The following is a 19,415-nucleotide window of genomic DNA, read 5'->3' as shown; positions in this document are numbered from 1 at the left end:
AACAAATACGTGTCCTGTTCTTAATCTATATTTTATCAAATGAAAACTCACTTTCCATCGTTGGTCGAAATGTTTTAAGTGCGACCTCTCGTGGCTGAGTTCTGAATTAATTCAGCAAATTCTGCTATTAAGTCAGCTACAAATTAATTGCAGTAATTAAATGACTGTACACAGCTACACATAATAAAATATACAATGTCAATTGTACATTTGATTGTACAATTGTATATAATGATTGAACAGACAACGACAACAATAATAATAATATTATCATAATAATAATTTGGTTATTTAGGTTAATTAGGTTAATAATTAAGTTATTATTATTTTATATTGTTGTTATTATTTTATAGCCTATACAAAAAATCGAATCAAAATAACAGAACAAAAACAAGACAATGTGTGCAAAACGTGAAGATTATAACAAATAAAAAGTGCATTAAGCAACTTAATAGTTACCATTAAGCTATTTTGAATAATATTCTATATGTAAATGGTATAGCTCTATAATAGCTGGCTTTCTTGTTAACCAAACTGCATAATAGTATAGCGGCAGCCTAAGTAAAGTGTAACGTCAGTGGGCTGCTTGCATTATTAAAGCTATAATATACTTATAGTTGCGTTTTTTGGCCGTGCAATATTCGTGTGGTTTGTGTGTAAACGCATCATGCCGTCATCATTCATAATTTCGTCAATAATATTCTGTATTCCGCCATAAATATGTTCTGCTTTTAACTTTTTCACCTTGTCGAGAAGGGAACCCACCAATACCAGGAAACAGTCCGCTAAAGGTCACGCTGATTATTTATTGGCAATCTGCCAAGAGCGTGCGCTGCCGTGCCGTGCCGCGTGTGTGTGTGTGTGTGTGTGTGTGTGTGTGTGTGTGTGTGTGTGTGTGTGTGTGTGAGTGTGTGTGTGTGTGTGTGTGTGTGTGTGTGTGTGTGTGTGTGTGTGTGTGTGTGTGTGTGTGTGTGTGTGTGTGTGTGTGTGTGTGTGTGTGTGTGTGTGTGTGCGCGCGCGCGCGCTGCGTGCGTGTGTGTGTGTTTACTGGAAGAGCCTTCTGAACGGGGAAAGGCGGAGCTCTTACGAACATCGGGGTTTATACTGGCCGGAGGAACAGCCTACCGTAAACCCAACAACACACACACACACACACACACGCACACACACACACACACGCACGCACGCACACACGCGCGGAGAGAGAGAGAGAGAGAGAGAGAGAGAGAGAGAGAGAGAACACAATATCACCCACATTCCACAGGACTAGGAAAAGAAACCCCACGCAGGGACCCACATTCTGGATTTTAATGACTGACTTAATAATTTATACAGGCCTGGTGCTACTTTTGGGGAGTTTGGACACCTTATCCCCGTACAGAGGACAACTGCAGCGCAGGATAGGGCACGTCTACAAGGTAAGCATTAATATAGCGCATAAGCCCTTTACGCAAAACGCATGCAAAATCATAAAGGCATTTGCAAATCGTCATATTTGGACCAGATCGCAGCAATTCAAGACACACCGTGCATACTATAACAATGGTCACTAGAATGTATTATTTTGTGTGCGCTTCGATGCGGCGCAGTGCAGCCAGCCATACGGTCGGTGTGTGCATGTGTGTGTTCAAACCGGTTCAAACACACACAGCCTTTGCATTGGTCCGTAGAAAGTAGGTTAATGACTGACTATAGTAGCCTATACGTGTAGGCTACATATCGTGTTCATGTGTGTCGTAAATATACAATGTCAGTTATGTTGTTACACCCTAGATAGAATGCAGGGATGGTGTGTGTGTGCTATGCGCGGCATTGAGAGAATTTTAACTCTATGATTGAGAGTCCCGTTATTATTATGATGATGATGATGGCGCCGCTCGTAGCCTCTAGACCCGCTTATGGCTGCATGCATGTAGCCTACAGTTGGTTTAACTCCGAGAATGTATAGCCTATATAGTTCAACACAACATGTAACCAAATGGACCCCGAAGGATTACATTTGTAGGCTATACATTCAGGTCAGGGGAGTTATTTTTGGACACGCTGAGGATTTAGACGTGTGTATGTTTCTATTTTAGCCTATTTGAGCAACAGCATTCAGACCCAGACTATGCTGAGCAGGACGGGACATGCTATTCAGAATGAAACTGGAGACCCGCCGGGGCCTCTGTGACTGGGAGTGAATGGGAATGGGGGGGTTATTTATTGAAAGAGGGGAGAGAGAGAGAGAGAGAGAGAGAGAGAGAGAGAGGGGAGGCGCGCTGGACTCATTCACAATGACCCCGTTTCAGAATTCCCTTGCGGGACGCGCGATCGAAGACAATTGAAAGCAATCAGGATCTAGTTGCTGTCTGGGCTGCACAGTTGCCTGCTCCAATCCGGGCTGCAGGAGTCAGGACTACACACTCCAGGACAGACAGCATAGCAGGCAGGCACACACACACACCACACACCACCACCACCAGACCAGAGCAGACCCCCAGAGTGCATGCATGAACCAAAGAATTCGTTTAAATTTGCTATATCTAAATATAACCCCCTCGGCCCCCGCCAGCCACCAACTCACTCGCTTTACCGGCCGTGTGCATTCATCATCATTGAGATAATTGCACTTCACATGAATTATGTTGAGTGAGAGGGGGAGAGAGGGAGAGAGAGAGAGAGAGAGAGACTAGTGTGTGTGTGTGTGTGTGTGTGTGTGTGTGTGTGTGTGTGTGTGTGTGTGTGTGTGTGTGTTTTGTTGGTTTAAAGTCCACCCAGGAGGCTAAATAAATAACATGATCGTCCTGTTTATGATCAGTGCTTCCTTAGTCTACACATCAGAGAGGAGAATATATAGGTACAGTGCATATGGATGTCATGTCACATTTCGTGGTCTATAGTCATGTTTGCTCATGTAGCTTTATATGAACATATGTTGTGCCAGGGACTGGAGGGACCTCCAGACGAGAAGATTTGTGTATTTTTCAAGATTTTTCGATTATTATTATTCATTTTACAATTATTTTCAAAAATGGCAGCTTGTTGTAGCCCAGGCCTATACATCTGATATTTTAACAGCCTAAGTATGACATAGGTTTTAAGTGATTGTGATGATGCTAACACATTTAACTGAGGCCCCTGAAAATACCAAAATATCCTACGTTTTGGGTCTGAGAGGCTAAATCTCATCAAACGGTGCAGGTCTGTGGCTCAAATGCCAAATAACTAATAGACCTTGATATATGAAAAGGGTTGAGAACCACTGCTCTAATGCAATGTCCCCCCCCACCACCCCCCTCATGTGTGTCTCTGCAGAGGTGCATAGGCGGTGGTCTCTCCCAGCCCCTCTCTGGATGCATCAGACTCCTCTCCCCCGGGACCCTGGACCCGGTGTGTGAATCCACCCCCCTCCTCCTCTCCCCTCTCTCCTCCCCCTCCCTCGTCCTCTCCTGCTGCCTCCTCCTCCTCGTCGCTTCCTCCTCCACCTGCCCCCCCCTCGGCGGGCCCCCTGCCTCCGGACCCCCCTCAGGTGGTACTGGGGGCAGGGGGCCGTCGCCATCATCACCACCACCATGGCGACGACGCGGTGACGCGCCGCGGCCGACACGGCAGCAGCCAGGCGGCCGCCATGAGCAGCTTGACCCCCCCAGCGGGCGGCGGCGGTGCTGGTGGCAGCAGCGGACACAGCGGTCAGGGTCAGGCGGGGTCATCCTCTGGCCTCAACCTGGCCCACCGCTACAAGCCCTTCAGCTCCCACGCACACTACCAACAGGTGAGTCTTTGAGTCGGCCCGTCGCGCTGTGTGCGCCAGGGAGGGGAGGCCTGCATGCAGCGTGCCAAGAGTTACATTTTGCAATTGACACTCTAGGCATTTAGCAGACGCTCTTGTCCAGAGCGACTCACATTAAGCAAGGTTAATATCGAATGCAGAGAGACAGTGCGGTGCCACAGGTAAACCAAGAAAATAGCATCAGTCTAAAAACAATATACTATCAAAATAATAATCCGTCCATTGAAACTATAGGACATCAGGTATAAAACAATCAACCTTTAACATTGGTGTGACGAAAACAACAGGTGCAGTTGCGTTTCGCAATAGACGAGATCAGAAAGTTTGTGAACAGCGCAGAGCCGTATTTCCGGGTAGAATGTCTATGGAGTCGGACGTTTTTACACAATATAAAATAAAATGTCCAGAACATTAGCTATGTCTAGTTTGTCAGTCTGTGGGTATTTAGAACTAAATTGAAGATATCATCAAATGTTGCGTTCTTCCTGAAATAAGGTTAATGAATAGTACTGCTCCGTTGCCACAATGCCATGTGTTATCTCCCCTGAAACAAATTATTGGTTGTGGCGATGTCATGCTGACTTGATCCATAGGCTACATCAGTGGACCCACGTTAATCTAGGACAAATAAAGAGGATGGTGCACAGAGGCGCGGCATAGGCTCCTGCGGGAGGTTTGCACATGCTCAGTGTAAACAGGAACTGCGATGATGGAGTGTTCCAGCAGAGGTGCTAGAGGCGCATGAGAGTTGCTGACACTGAACTGAAATAATAAAATCACAAAAAGAGTACAAAGTTGATTTTGTTTTTATTTTACTGTGGAAAAAATGTTGTGTATAACAGATTGAAAGAACAAGTTAATTCACTAAATGTTAATGTTTTTGTATATTTTCTTTTGTGGATTTTCCATGTTCTTTAGTATTATGTGTCAAACTTTTATTTTTGTGAAATGACAAAGGAACATGGATACTGTTCATTCAAGTGCTGTGGATGATACAAAACATTTGAAAAGTGAAGGGTGGCTGCTGTTTAATTCTCAACTGTTCTGGATCTCATTATTTACATCACAAGTTATGAGCTTTCTATCTAGCACCTCTGCTGGAACACTCCATCATCGCAGTTCCTGTTTACACTGAGCATGTGCAAACCTCCCGCAGGAGCCTATGCCGCGCCTCCGTGCACCATCCTCTTTATTTGTCCTAGACGTTAATAAGGACATGAATTCCAGACCTGTAGTGTAAAGGGTCCATTTGAGGGTCCCTGGACCCCACTTTGAGAACCACTGGGCTCTTTCCAGAAGGTTGCATACACGTTCCGTCGTTCCCTGTTCCGCGTCTGTTTCCCATAGAATTAGTTTAGTTGGCTCGGCAGCAGATTCGAACGGGAAACACAAATGGCACCTTTAGCTGGTGTCTACTGCTGCCAAGTCACTCAAACAAAAGCTATGGATAAATGAACCGGAACAGGGAATACGTAATGTCACCTTCTGGAAACCCGGGACTACAGTTGTTACTTGTTATGCACAGACTCCATTATTATGCAGAAGAGGAAGTAGCTGTGTGCTGAAGTTATGGCAGAGCTCTTTAGTTTCTATTGGCTCCTTTCATCTACAAAGGTTCACCTTCCATAACCTCAAACTGAGTGATGAATTGTTTGTTTATGTCTCCTTTATAACCAGAACCACCCCTGAAGGGGGAGTTATGTCATTTAAAAAATGTATGTACTAGTATGTACTTGAACAGACCACATTAACCCTAGTTTTTGCTAAATTGTCCAAATTCCAGGACTAGTTGAGGACCGAAACGTTTTTAAATTCCCCAATAAACAATGTTTCTTGCATTTGAAGACAGCGTGCAGGAGGTTTTTTTGTTCAGTACGTTTGGGCCCTCGTCTGGTCTTCTCCTACACACCTGTTTCCTTTGTAGGTGTGCAAAAGACCCAAAATGTTCAAAAATATAATAGAAAATAGCAGATGTACATTGTACAAGCTCTTGAAGTATAAAATAGGGCTTAAGTGGTTAAAAATGGCGACGACAGCAACGCTAACTCCGCCCACTGGTTCCCATAACTTATAGAGCCTCTTGAGCAGGGCCCAAATATTAGAGCTAGAGAGTGGAACGGACACCCCCGCTATTCATTTCAATGGAAGTTGCTCAGTGGTGTTTTGAAGGACGAAGTCTTCCGGGTAGTACCCCTCGAGCGTCGATATTATCGTTTGGCTCCTATGAGAGTACCCCCCACTGCGGTTGGTGGCCCAGCCGTTCTGGGGTCTTGGCCCAATTTAGGTTCTGAGAATCTTATCTGAAACCGAAACATAGCGTATATGGAAAAACATCGGGGACCCGTGGAGCCGAAGTTTCCTCCTGTCCTGACAGAAAATGTGGTATTGTTGTAATCTGGATGCCAGGTTGAAAGTGGTTAAGTCAGTGTCTGTGGGTTTTATGAATATTTAACCAAAGATTTTTGTTTTGTTGGGCTGAAGTGGTTAGTGTTTTGTAATAGGCCCAAATAATCAAAATCAAATGAACTAGTAGTAACTAAAGTTTTCAAATACTTTATAGTGGAGTAAAAGTATTGAAAATTGGAAATACTCCCTCAAAAGTACAGTACAGAGTAAATGTACTTAGTTACTTTACACCACTGAGTTTCCAACCGACGCCGATGGTATTATTATGTATATAGGATAACACCTACTCGTTCCACTTCCTCCATGCAGGTCATGTGTGTGCTGCGTAAGCTCCAGGAGAGCGGCTTCTACTGGGGCGCCGTGGGGGGCCGGGAGGCCAGCTCCCTGCTGCGCGGCGAGCCCCCTGGCACCTTCCTGGTGCGCGACTCCTCCGACCACCGTCACTTCTTCACGCTCTCCGTGCAGACGGCGCGCGGCACCAAGAACCTGCGCATCCACAGCGAGGACGGCCACTTCTTCCTGCAGCCGGACCCCCGCAGCACGCAGGAGCCGCCGCGCTTCGACTGCGTGCTCAGACTCATAGCCCACTACATGGGCAAGGGGCCGGGGGGGGGTGCCACCGCGGGGGGCGCCGCCGCCACGGGGGCGAGGGGAGCCACCCCCGGGGCGAGCAGCGTGTACCTCATCCACACCGGAGGCGAGCGGCTCCCGCTGGAACTGACGCGGCCGCTCTCCTCGTCGCTCTCGTCCCTGCAGCACCTGTGCAGGAAGACGCTGAACAACACCGTGGCGGGGGGCCCGCTGGAGCACGCAGAGGGCCTCCCGCACACGCTCAGAGACTTCCTGGAGGAGTATGACGCCCCCATATGACAGACCAGTCGGGAATCGCAAAAAGCGGAGCCCGCTTGAACATGTGAACAGCGCGGCGGGCGAAAGTGTAGCCTGCACGGTGCGCTTTCCGTGGTGACTGACCGGAGGTTCAGATGCCGATCCACGGGGTCAGTTGTCGTAATGAAGCACGCGTCCGAGCGGACCAGAGAGAGACGTGTGTTTTCACACGGCAGGGTGGGGTTGGTCGTCGCTCGGCCCCCAGACCTTCCCGTTCGCCACCAGGCATGATCTGGGAAGCGGTGGAGACTCGTCTGGGTAACCACGGATACCTCACTCGTCGTCGTCCCCCCATCGTGAAAATGAACAGCCAATTCGGTGAGGGGCAGGTGAAAGCCAAAGGTCAAGGGGTCACCTTGGCCATCTTGGATTGGCTCAGACGCAGAGCGGAGCCTCGTAGAAGTTTATTTTTCTGTTTGATTCTATGCCGATCGGTGTCGATGTTGACAATGACGACGGAAGCATGATCAATACAATCAATAGTCACAGTGAGGTGTGCAGGCTCTGTGTGTGTGTGTGTGTGTGCTTCACTAGACTTGTGATCCTGTTAGGGATGGGACGACAATCGTTATTGTTTATCGTGATGAAAAAAAACGTATCGCAGAGATTTTAGTGTATCGTGAAATTGTCCTCCGTCATACACTTTAGGATGAATTCGCTTTTGTTGAGCTGGACATTCAGTACCACTTAAACCCGTATACAGTATGCTTGATACGGATGTGTAAAGAGCGCATTTGGAATGCTCTTATTTCACTCTACACAAATCGATTCGCCAAAAATAGCAGATCTACAAGCTCACAACGCGTTGTGTTGCAACGCGTTATGAGCTTGTAGATGGACGCTTTTTGGCGCACGTTCTCCCCTAGAATAGGGATGCCGGAGGTTCAAGTGGTTAACAGAAGTGACATTTTAAGTTTTAAGCATATTTTGATTATTGCGATAATATCGTTGATCGCAACATTCTTTGCCACAATAAATCGTGACATGTTATTTTCATATCGTCCCATCTCTAGATCCTATGTTTTTCACCTGTCCTGTCCTCTCCTCCTCTCCCCTCCTCTCCTTCCTTGCCTGGCCTTTCGGTCGTTCTCCACTCTGACATTTAGAACAATCTGGATCAGTGGACAGAGAGAAAGAGAGCACTGAACACTGAGGCTTAGAGAAGAGAAGAGAGAAGAGACGGGGAGGGAGAGAGGGAGGAGCGATGGGGGAATAGGGGAAAAGCCCAAAATGAGGGACCCGAAGCAGAGAGAGTGTTTGTTTGTCTGTGTGAGTGTTAGAGCGAGAGAGAGAGAGAGAGAGAGAGAGAGAGAGAGAGAGAGAGATGACAGAGTGAGAGAATACAGTATGAGTGTTTTGTGGTGGCGTACACATTTCCACTGCAGCTTCCCAGCCGGCATTGCCTCATAGAAGGGTGTGGGGCAAATCATGCCTGGAGACGCACACTGGACACACACACACACACACACACACACACACACACACACACACACACACACGTACGTTCGCCTTGGCTTGGAACAGAGGAGGCAGAAAACTTGCATCTCCATATTTTATAATTGGTATGTTTTTTTTGGGTTTTCTTTTTACAAATCAATGCATACTTCGCCCTATGACCGTGTCGTGCTGCAGTATAGCAAAAATAGCCGATCTACAAGCTCACAACCCGTCACATTCACTACGCCTTGTTAGCTTGTAGATCGGTTGTTTTCACGATGTTTGAACATTTCTGAAAGATATTTAGATGTCCGTCTGTGTCGACATGTCGAAGAAGGAAGCCAGGTTGAAAGAGGTTAAGTCATGTTTGTTGGCTTTCATACATAATCGAACCGATGACTTGTGACTAAATAATAACCACATGGGATCCTGAAACACAGGTTATTTTTTACACAGCATCTATCCCGTAACCCTGTAGGGTCGTTGGGGCAGACACCACCATTTTGGACATACAAGGTTTCTCCCGAACAATGACCCAAAAGCGTCTCATCCTCTCCCCTTTATCCACGTTACCCTTCTATCATCATTAGCCATCCTCTCTTTCTCCCTCCACTCAGGGTACAGTATTATGCTTTGACAGTGACAGAACGCAGACTGTTGTCGCATGAGACAAAAGCCTTGGCGGACGACCAAGACTAACAGTAGACCTTATTTTTATTATCCTACTACACCAGTGCTTCTCAAACCTTTGTATTTTATTTCAAGGACCTCCCATAACTCTTGAGAGCATACAAATGGAACCATTTGGTTCCATTTCGAACCATTTGGTTTCATTTGTACACTCTCAGAGTTACAAACCTGTAAGGGTCCATTTAGAACCCGCACAACGACGTCGTCAGTCAAAAGCTAACGAGTCACATCACGACATACTATGATCTTGTAAATTGGTTATTTCCATATTGCTGGAAGCATAAAATAGGGCTTAAGTGTTCAAATTGTTACTTGTTTTGCTGGGGACCCCCTCAAGGCCCCCTGCCCTGGGGGTCCCCATACCTCACTTTGAGAAGCAGTGCCCTACACCTACAGTACATGTTAATATTAATCTCTGTAAGAGGGGAATGGCGAACTGGAAGTTGCAAGGTTGATTATGTGAAACCAGCCCTGCCGTTTTCCCTCCATAAATCAGCTCCCCATTGCGTCTCCTGACTCCTCGCTTACCTGATTGTATGAAAACGTCCCACTTTATTGCTGTTTGCGTGTGTGCGTTTACGTGTATGTGTGCGTGCAATGTCTCTCAACAAAAGAAACTGCTCTCACCCTGCGAATTCCCTCATATTCAGTATCTGCAGTAATGAAGATGACAAGGACGTAGGAAAGCAAGGGAGGAAAGGAGCTGTGCTAATTATGTGATCCTCATCCTCCATATTGAGTTTCTCTCTTCCTTCATTACCTCCAAACTAGTCTCTCTTCCAAACTAGTCTTGACTTCATCAAATTCAAAGGAAAAGAGGGCGTTGTTTTTACTTTACTTTTTGACGATGGGTTCTCAGATTGCCTCCAAACAAACACGGTGTGTCTCTCTGGGTTGTGGTGGGAAACACCAGTCTTCCCATACATATTTGTGATGACACATCTGAAGCCTTTTCTTAAAGAATACAAAACAGCAACCTCAGACTTGGGGGTTGGATCAACACTGAGTTCCGGTGTTGCGTTCTTATAGTATTTGTGTTTTTGAACACACCGCCCTTACGAAAACATTGACAATGGGAGTGAGGGTTGGGATCCGGAACCGAGATTGAGGAACCGAAGTTGGTTCCATCACATTCTGAACCGTTTCCAGAACCAGGTTTTATCACACTGTCAGACCTGGTAAGGATGGACTTACTGTCTGCTATACAATGCTGGTGGTTCTCAAACATTTTAATTTCAAGGACCATCATTTACTTTGAGAGTGAACAAAACATTTGTACACTCTCAGAATTACAGGCCTGTAAGGTAACCCAGAGGGTCCCGTGTACTCCACTTTGAGAACAAGTGAGGTATACAGTTATATAGGAATCGGTAAGGTAATCGTTAAAATCCTAAAGGATCCCAACCCTAAATGCGAGTATGGGAATAGTGATTGGTTTTAGTTTTTTGGTATGCTACAATCACAACACAAAGTAAAGAACACACAAAATATCCAGTATGGAAAGGCAGCGTTGGTCGAATCCCAGTCCTCGGGTGGGGGTTTTGTTTACATGTGTCGGGCGCCGAACACGGACCTTACATGTGTGTGTGAATTTTTGTTGTTGTTGTTTTTTTTGTCTTTTATAAAGACGGCCCTGCAAAAGGCTGGCCACAAAGTCTGGCAATTATAAGCTGTAATATCTGAAACAAAATGAACAAATGAACAAACAGAAAGAAAGAAAGATAAAGAAATGCATTACAAAAAAAATAAAATGAAAGGAACTTTGCACATATTTATATTTCTAAGATATTTCATTAATTTATATTAAAGAGCACTATTTTTACAAAATGAAACGACGTTCCAATGTGTGTTGATTTGCATGCTATGCTACTCAAGTCATTTCCTCGCCTCTTTTTCCCCCCTTTTTTTCGTTTTTTCTCTTCTTACCCATGCACTGACAGAGTCAACATTGACGGGAAGAGGGTCATAACTTAGAGTTACAGTCAACGTATTGTTTTCATATCTGTATTCCATCAAGGCTTGGCCCACAAAGAGATTATTTATTCAAAAAAATGTCTTTTCCTGGGTCAAACAAAGAGCTATTTATTCAGATCAGCAGGCGGCAGCTTAAGGAGGGACCTACAGCGGACCTACACACACAGGCCTATAGAATATCCTCGCAGCTGTCGGACAGAATCCTTAATGTACATCCATTTCATGATTTTACGAGTAAAAAAAAAGAAGTATGCCCAAGTTCAGTGGTACCAAACTATTTAGCTTGAGACCCAAAAGAGAAATGTGATGTCTCCCCCCGGTTTCCAAACAGCCGATCATCAAGCTCAAAAGTAAGGAAAATACTCGACGTTGCATGAGCTTGTAGATCGACTATTTACAGGTCTTTTTGGAAACTTTTTTTATGCCCAAAATAGGGACGCCAGGTTTAAAATGGTACTGTGGTGGTTTTTACAAATATTTACATAATAACTAGAAAGGTGAAATTCTGGGAAATTGCAAGTGTGGTTGCACGGACAACAATTTCAAGCATTGACTCTTGCATAAGTACAGTACACCCACATGACGTCACAGCTAGGACCCTATACGTTTATACAGAGTAAATAAATAAAAAGATTATACAGGATAACGTAGGGCAATTACTATAGTCTGGTTGCCCTTAACTATACATTGGATCCAGGGGAACACATTTACATTACGTTTCCTGAAAAGTACGCGTTTCTTTGGACATAGAGTACCAGGTCTCCACCCGCCATGCATGTGTAATACTAGCAGGGTGTATGCGTTCCTTAGGTCTCTCCTGCTAGTCCATATACATGTAGGAACCACCATTCAAAAGAAAATAAAAAACGTCATCACTTTCCATTTTCTCCTCTCCCAGTCCCACTGCATTCTGGGTAAATTCCATAGACATCACTGTAGTGGAGGGGAGGGACACACACACACACACACACACACACACACACACACACACACACACACACACACAAATTAGTAGCCTATGTTGGTGGATGAAAGCATAAATTCAAGTACTCAAAAGTACATTTTCAGAAATTGCCCCAAAAAATAAACATGACATTTCAAAAATAGTGAAAATAGCAGACCTACAAGCTCACAATAAGTTATTTTCACTAGGGGTCCTAGCGAGAGTCACATCCTAGAAATGTAGTGGACTCAAAAAAGTACAATATTTGAAACGTATAGCGGAGTGAAATTTTGCAGCTTGAAAAAAGCTAAAAGTATATACATGAGATATAGTATAGTATTTTGGTGGATGTGCACTTGCACGGCCGTCCATCCTACACACATGTGCCATAATAAAAAGGACCCTGCATTACCAGAAGTGACGAGTTGTTTTAGGTTACATCACTCTGTACCTCTCTCTCTCTATCTCACGCACGCACGCGCACGCACACACACACACACACACACACACACACACACACACACACACACACACACACACACACACACACACACACACACACACACACACACACACACACACACACACACACACACACACACACACACACACACACACACACACACACACACACACACACACACACACACAGCAGTCACTGTGCAGAAAGATGACTTTGGGGTGGACCTAACTGGAAAGGAATGCAGACCGTTTTATACATCCTGCCTGAGGGACAGAGTGAGGACACTTTTGCAGCTTATAGAGGGAGAGAGAGAGAGAGAGAGAGAGAGAGAGAGAGAGAGAGAGAGAGAGAGAGAGAGAGAGAGAGACTGCGTATGCACGGGTGACTAAGTGTAGGCCTACTTGCATTTCTATACTTGTAAGGGGCAAGACATGGCGACACAATTATAGTCGAATTTGAGATATATAGACATTGCGAAAACCATTGGTTTTCCTGGTCCACAACCAACAAATGGTTGTTAGATATGGTTAAAAACTATAATTACAATTAGTTAAAGATTCACGTTGGGCTCAGGTTTAGGATTAGGCATTTAGAGGTCAGAAATGAGAAAATAGAGTTATTATACAGCTTGTAGAGCTTCAGGGATCAGGTTATAAGAATGGCAAAAGAAGTTGCATTGATAAAACCACTGTTCTAAAAACCAACGTGGGTATCGGGTGCAAAACCTTATGTTCTCACAAGTATAGTAAGACAAAGTGTGTGAGAGAGGTCAAATAGGTGAAAGGGTGCACGTGGAGCGGATTTATGATGGTGTGTGGTTTTATAGTATATGCGGCCAATATATAGTGGGCTAGATTGCTGGCAGTAAAATTATGCATGTTGAGAGATTCTTCTCTCTCTCTTTCTCTCCGTTTCTCCACACCCCCCCCCCCCCCCCCCCACACACACACACACACGGTTCCCATTCCCTGCATACCTTGTGTTCTGTCTGAGGCTGGCTTCCAGGAAAAAGGCACTTTAATTGAGTTGAGTTTTTACGGCTTGCCTGGTGTATGAGCATGAGAGAGAGAGTGTTAGAGAGAGAGTAAGTGTGTGTGTGTGTGTGTGTGTGTGTGTGTGTGTGTGTGTGTGTGTGCGTGCGTGCGTGTGTGCGTGCGTGCGTGCGCGTGCGTGTGCGTGTGTGTGTGTGTGTGAGAGAGACAGCGATAGAGAAGGCAGTAGGTCTATTTTTGTGTGTAGATGTGCTTGTGTTTATGTGTATAGATTTGTGTCTGTCTGTCTGTCTGTCTGTCTCTTAAATATACAGCCCAGCCTAAAGCAGCTCAGTGGTCTTGTGGTTGTTGTCCGCCCAGAGACTGGGACGTCACGGTTTGATCCCCGGGCCAGCCGGGTCAATCCAAAGGACTATAGAAATGGAGAACCAATGCCTCCTTGCTTGGCATTCAGTATTAAGGGTTCGATTGGTGGTATGTCCCTGAGGCCTGAGACATACTACACTCATGTCCAGGGGTGGGTGGGGGATGTACTTGCTAGTACAGGAGACAGCTGATAGGCTCCTGTCTTATGGGCCATGCCCATGACTCGGCAAGGCTTACATACTAAAACCCGAAGGTAGCTCTCCAGTTTTCACCTGCACCGGTGCATTCAGCAACTCTTTTTCACACCTTCCGACCGACTGATCTCCCGACTTCATTCGAGTGCCAGTCTGTACTGTTAGTGATTCTTGCCTTTCCTGCAGGCTTTGACCTGGGTTGGCTCCCACAGTGTCAGTTTGCTTGCCACTAGTTCCGGCTGGGTGCCTGACGCAGTGCCCTGCCGGCCTCATCCTTCTCTCTCTGACCCCGTGGTAGGTCCCCATAGATGACCACATTTCGGATGCGGTCCGTCCATGTGACACTGAGTGACATTTGTACCATTCCTGTGTAGACTCCATCCAGGGCCCTTTACTGTTGTACTGTGAGGGTCCATGTCTCAGCCCCATAAAGCAGCGCTGCATGACTCCACTGTATACTGTAGCTACGAACAGCCGCCTCTTGAGGTCTTGTCCCATGTCTGATTCCCACAATCTCCTCATCCCGTGCAAGGCATTTCAGGCGAGTGCCCTCCGGAACATCAGGACCTGTTCCGTTGAAGCAGTGCAGGCCACGAGATATTTGAACTCCTCAACTGCCTCGAGCACCCTCCCGTCCGCAGTGGCAATGGATGTGTGCTCTTAACTCTCAACATGGCATACCTATTTTGAGTATAGGCGAGCATTTAAAAAATGTTACAATGTATGTAAAAAAAAAAAGCAGATCTACAAGCAATAAAACAACAGCTGTGCAAGCTCACCCCGCCTAGCATTGCTTATTAAAGGCTTAGAAGTTGTCACTTTAATTGCGACCCTCTATTTAATTTCTGACATTACAGTATGACGCCTCTGCCTCTCCACCTGCACGGTGAGGTCACTGTGTCTCCCACACAGACCTGAATGACCAGTCCATCACAAAGAACAAAGACTAGACTCCACAAAGCACACCACTCATGTGTTGTTTCTCCACATGCTCCTTAAAGCCCTGCTTATGACACATCCAAGAAAAATGTGCGTGTTCTGTGTTTCTCTGTGATTCCCCCCTTCCACTGCGCACACGTGTGTGTGTGTGTGTGTGTGTGTGTGTGTGTGTGTGTGTGTGTGTGTGTGTGTGTGTGAGGGTGTGTGTGTGTGTGTGTGTGACAGGGTTTGCATGTGTGCGCAAGACAGAGAGAGGGCAATTGCACAGAAAATGACACAGTTCAACAGATAAACAGAAATGATTGAGTTCTCTTCCCAAAACACAACCAGTATAGTCCTGTTTCATGAACACGCACACACACACACACACACACACACACACACACACACACACACACACACACACACACACACGTGTGCACGTGCACACACACAGTTTAAACAAACCAACTCATCGTGACTCATTTTTTAATGTTCCCCAAGGTTGTTATGCGTGCGATGTTGGAGTGTTTTTGGAGGCTTCACTTCTGTACACAGAATCTCCTGCGGTCCTTAGAGAGTTTTTCCACCGTGATTCACTTGGGTGATGACTCGCTTGGTCCACTCCGGGGTCGGGACTTTCTTTCTGCTGGTCCAAGCACAACATCCCATGATGGCTCCCAACCGCCGCACAACCATGCGGTGTGGACCAAGTACTCGACTCCAGTGCTTGAGTCAAACAAAGTATACTCGCATTTTTTACTTAAGTAAAAGTATCAATACTGTAATGTAGATATACTTGGTTGCAAGTAGAAGTCCTGTATTCAAAAGGTACTTGAGTAAATACCAAAAGTACCAAAGTAAAAGTAGTCATTATGCAGAATTTCACGGCTAAAAATAGCCAATCTGGGTCTCGGTGGGGCACAGCTATAGCATGCCCTCTCCTCCGCGTCCTTCAGTGCCCATACCCTATGTGGGGTTGGCGAAAGGGTCTTTCTGTGTGGAGTATGCACGTTCTCCCCGTGTCCCCTAGGGTAGGTACCCTCACAAAATGCAGTAATCCTGAGGTGAATCCCAATTCAGGGGGTTCACCCTACAAGGTGCGGTACTAGGTAGGGTAGGGTAGGGCACTCGGGGGGCACTACCCTGTGGAGGTGGCATAGTGCACACGCTCTGGGCATATCTGTGGAATGGGACAGCGTTCACTTCGGAGCCGAGTGGAGCTGGGCGGAGCCGAGCGTTCCCGACTGGCAGCCATTACTGTTTACACCGCACTGACCATAAGACCTCTTAAAACTAGGCCACGGAATTTACTTTCAAGTTATTTTAGGGGAGTATTTAGTTGTTTAAACTTCATATATGTGGTCAATTAATCATAAAACGGCCTATTTAAAAATATCCCACAACGATGTCGGAGAATTCAGAGAACCGTGTTCTCTCGCATTGGGGCGGCCACACACGAGATGTACCCGTGTGTGGCGGCTGATGCGCCATTCTGTGAGAGGGTTATCTAATAGTCCAATAAACAGGCTGTACACTTAAAATTATGGATTCACAAGATCTGGCATTTATTGATTGCCCACAATTATCCCAAATTGAATGGTCATGTGATATATACATGTGAACAGCAAAGACATATATGAAAGCAAATACGACCTGTTACGTCACGAATTCGGATTCGATCATATCAGTCCACAGATTTGGGGGCCCCGCGAAGCGCAGGCCAGAGAGGTTGTCTGACCCGGAGAATTCTGACGTGTCCCTCTCTGTCCTGACAATATATACAGTAGCAATCTCTCACTCACTGAAGTGACCTTGCATGCGCACAGCTCAGGCGGCACACTCTGAAAGTACTGGTAACTGCTTGAAGGGTCTACCCCACCACTACCCTTTTTCTGTATAGCCTGAAGCAATTCCCCGTTGCGCCTCCTACGTTGTTGCCTACGAAATGATGCCCGTGGGTGGCTCTCACCGCTGTATGATATGAATGATCTGTTGTAGATATTTACAGCCTAGACTACATGCAATTCGTTTCTAATTGTTTTATTTCCCCAAATGTCAAGTGCATTATAAATAACAGCTATTATATTATTGTTATTATTACTACGTCGATCTATGGTCGAATCTGATTTAACCTGAGTCCTGACTCCTTGCAAAGAGTTGCTGAAAGGAAGGATATACCTGTAACCTGCATATAGCCTATTCACTTAATGATAAATGTTTTTATATTTGGACAGAATACAGACTATTTGTTGACTGTTTTATTTGTATTAGCAGGCACCGATCAATCACTGATCATATAGGCTAAGTTTATTGCTATAATGTCATTTAACTTTGACAATATAGGTCTACTTTTACATTTAAAACAACCACATATAGGCCTATAGCCTATACCTACTGTAAAGTGAGTATAAACTGTTAATTCAACTGAGAGAAATTTATTCATCAGAATGCTACTCTTAATCAGTTAATTAGATTTGCATTTACATGAATGAAAAGGTTAAACCAGGCCAACTCTCAGCTCCAAATGGATAGGCTACATTTATCACAATATTATTTTACTGTGTAATCTAACACAAATCTTACAAATGCTGTCACTCAGTTATTGAATTTAGGCAGAAAATATATCACTGAATAGTGTATGCAATTAATGCATTCAAAAGAGCTGAATAAATGTTTTATGGACCCATAATAGTGATTATTATTTAATAATAATAATAATAATAAAACTTTATTTGTATAGCACCTTTCATGACATGAAATGCAGCTCAAAGTGCTTTACAGAGCAATGGAGAAAAAGAAAAAAAATGCAAGGCAACGACATTAAAAAACAAGCAGTAATGCAATGCAATACAGTGAGGACATGAATAACAAAAAATAAAAGATCAATTAAAAGCAATGTTGTAGAAGTGGGTCTTGAGCTGTGCTTTAAAAATGTCTACAGAGGCTGCCTGACGAAGGTACAGTGGGAGCTTGTTCCATGCCGTCGGCCCGTAGAAGCAAAAAGCTGCTTCCCCAAATGTTTTAGTTGCCATTTTTTTTAGGCAAAGCGAGCAGGCCAGCAGTGGAAGACCTTAGGGGGGCGGTTTGGGACATATTTAGGCAGGCAGTCATGTAGGTAGGAAGGTGCGAGACCATTGAGAGCTTTATACACAAGTAAAATAATTTTAAAATCAATCCTAAAAACAACCGGAAGCCAGTGCAGTGAAGCCAAAACTGGAGTAATATGTTCTCTCATCTTAGTTCTAGTTAAAACTGTGGCTGCTGCATTTTGGACAAGTTGTAATCTGTCAGTTGTTTTCTTAGGCAGTCCTGAAAAAAGTACATTGCAATATAAAAAAACAAAAAAACAAAGGCGTTGATTAGCGTTTTTGCATCGTCCAAAGACAAATAGGCTCTGATTCGTGCAATATTTCTAAGGTGTGATTAATTTAAGTTGTTTTGCCATACCCATTTATTTTGCCATAAATCAGATAGCTTTAAGGTACGGCCATGACAGCAATGGTAGGAAAAAAAATATATAATATTAATCATATTCGGTTTTCGGGGGGCCAACGTTGCCTATATTCGGTATTCACTGCAGTTTCGGCCAAGAATTTCCCTTTCGGTGCATCCCTAGTTGTATGTATAGCATTGTATGACTGTATGTATGAGTATGTAAATAGTTCAATTCAACTTTGTAAATACAAAAAATATTTATTGTTATTTTGTCTTCGGTATAAAAATGAATGAACATTGAACAAGGATACCGTATCTGAGACTCAATCATGTAAAAAATAATGTCAAAATCAAGTAATTCCAGTAGAAAATTAACACAAATAAATACATAAAAAGTACATTAATTGAACATTAAACACAAACAAATAGATTGCACTGAACTGAAAATAGATTGCACTGAACATGAACATTACACATTGCAGAGAGAGGATGAACTGGCTGTTCTCTCTACTACATTTATGTAAACTACTCAACCATTCTCTCCAGTAGAGAGAACAGCTCCTCTGCTTCCCTCTGAAGTCTCATGTCCTCTTTGAGGAGCTCATCATCTCTCCCTCTCTTCTTCGGGCCAGCCTGCACATTGGGCCCTGGTGTTCCTGACCCTGCTCCAGACCCCAGTGCAGCTGTACCACTATGGTCTGGTATGGCCTCGGCTAGACCTGGTGGTGCTGTAGGCCAGCAGTCCGGCTCCGCTCCAGAGACTTCCAGACATGGCAGTCTCACGTGGTGGTGCTGCTGTAGGCCTGCTGTAGGCCCGCCGCTGCAGGCCACCTCCTCACCCGTCTTTGGATACTTGCACTCCTAAGGCAGTGGAAAATGAAGGTTTCAGAACCACTGGCTTAACAGGTTATTTGTATGGCAGTAGTGCTACAAC

At 44.9% G+C, this 19,415-nt stretch overlaps 1 protein-coding gene across 1 annotated transcript; it reads left to right on the top strand.

The window, feature by feature from the left end:
* Positions 1–1,112: 1,112 nt before the first annotated feature.
* Positions 1,113–7,554, top strand: LOC310874405 (suppressor of cytokine signaling 3-like). Its single transcript, XM_083787196.1, has 3 exons — positions 1,113–1,418; positions 3,298–3,754; positions 6,488–7,554. Exons 2-3 carry the CDS (start codon positions 3,611–3,613, stop codon positions 7,046–7,048), a joined length of 705 nt encoding a protein of 234 aa, XP_083643322.1. The 5' UTR covers positions 1,113–1,418; positions 3,298–3,610; the 3' UTR covers positions 7,049–7,554.
* The last annotated feature ends 11,861 nt before the right edge of the window (positions 7,555–19,415 follow it).

The sequence above is a fragment of the Protomyctophum parallelum genome, assembly GCF_964188405.1.
Source record: "Protomyctophum parallelum genome assembly, chromosome: 17".
In the NCBI taxonomy this organism is placed as follows: domain Eukaryota; kingdom Metazoa; phylum Chordata; class Actinopteri; order Myctophiformes; family Myctophidae; genus Protomyctophum; species Protomyctophum parallelum.
The sequence above is the reverse complement of the archived record's forward strand: the minus strand, read 5'-3'. Positions and strand labels throughout refer to the sequence as shown.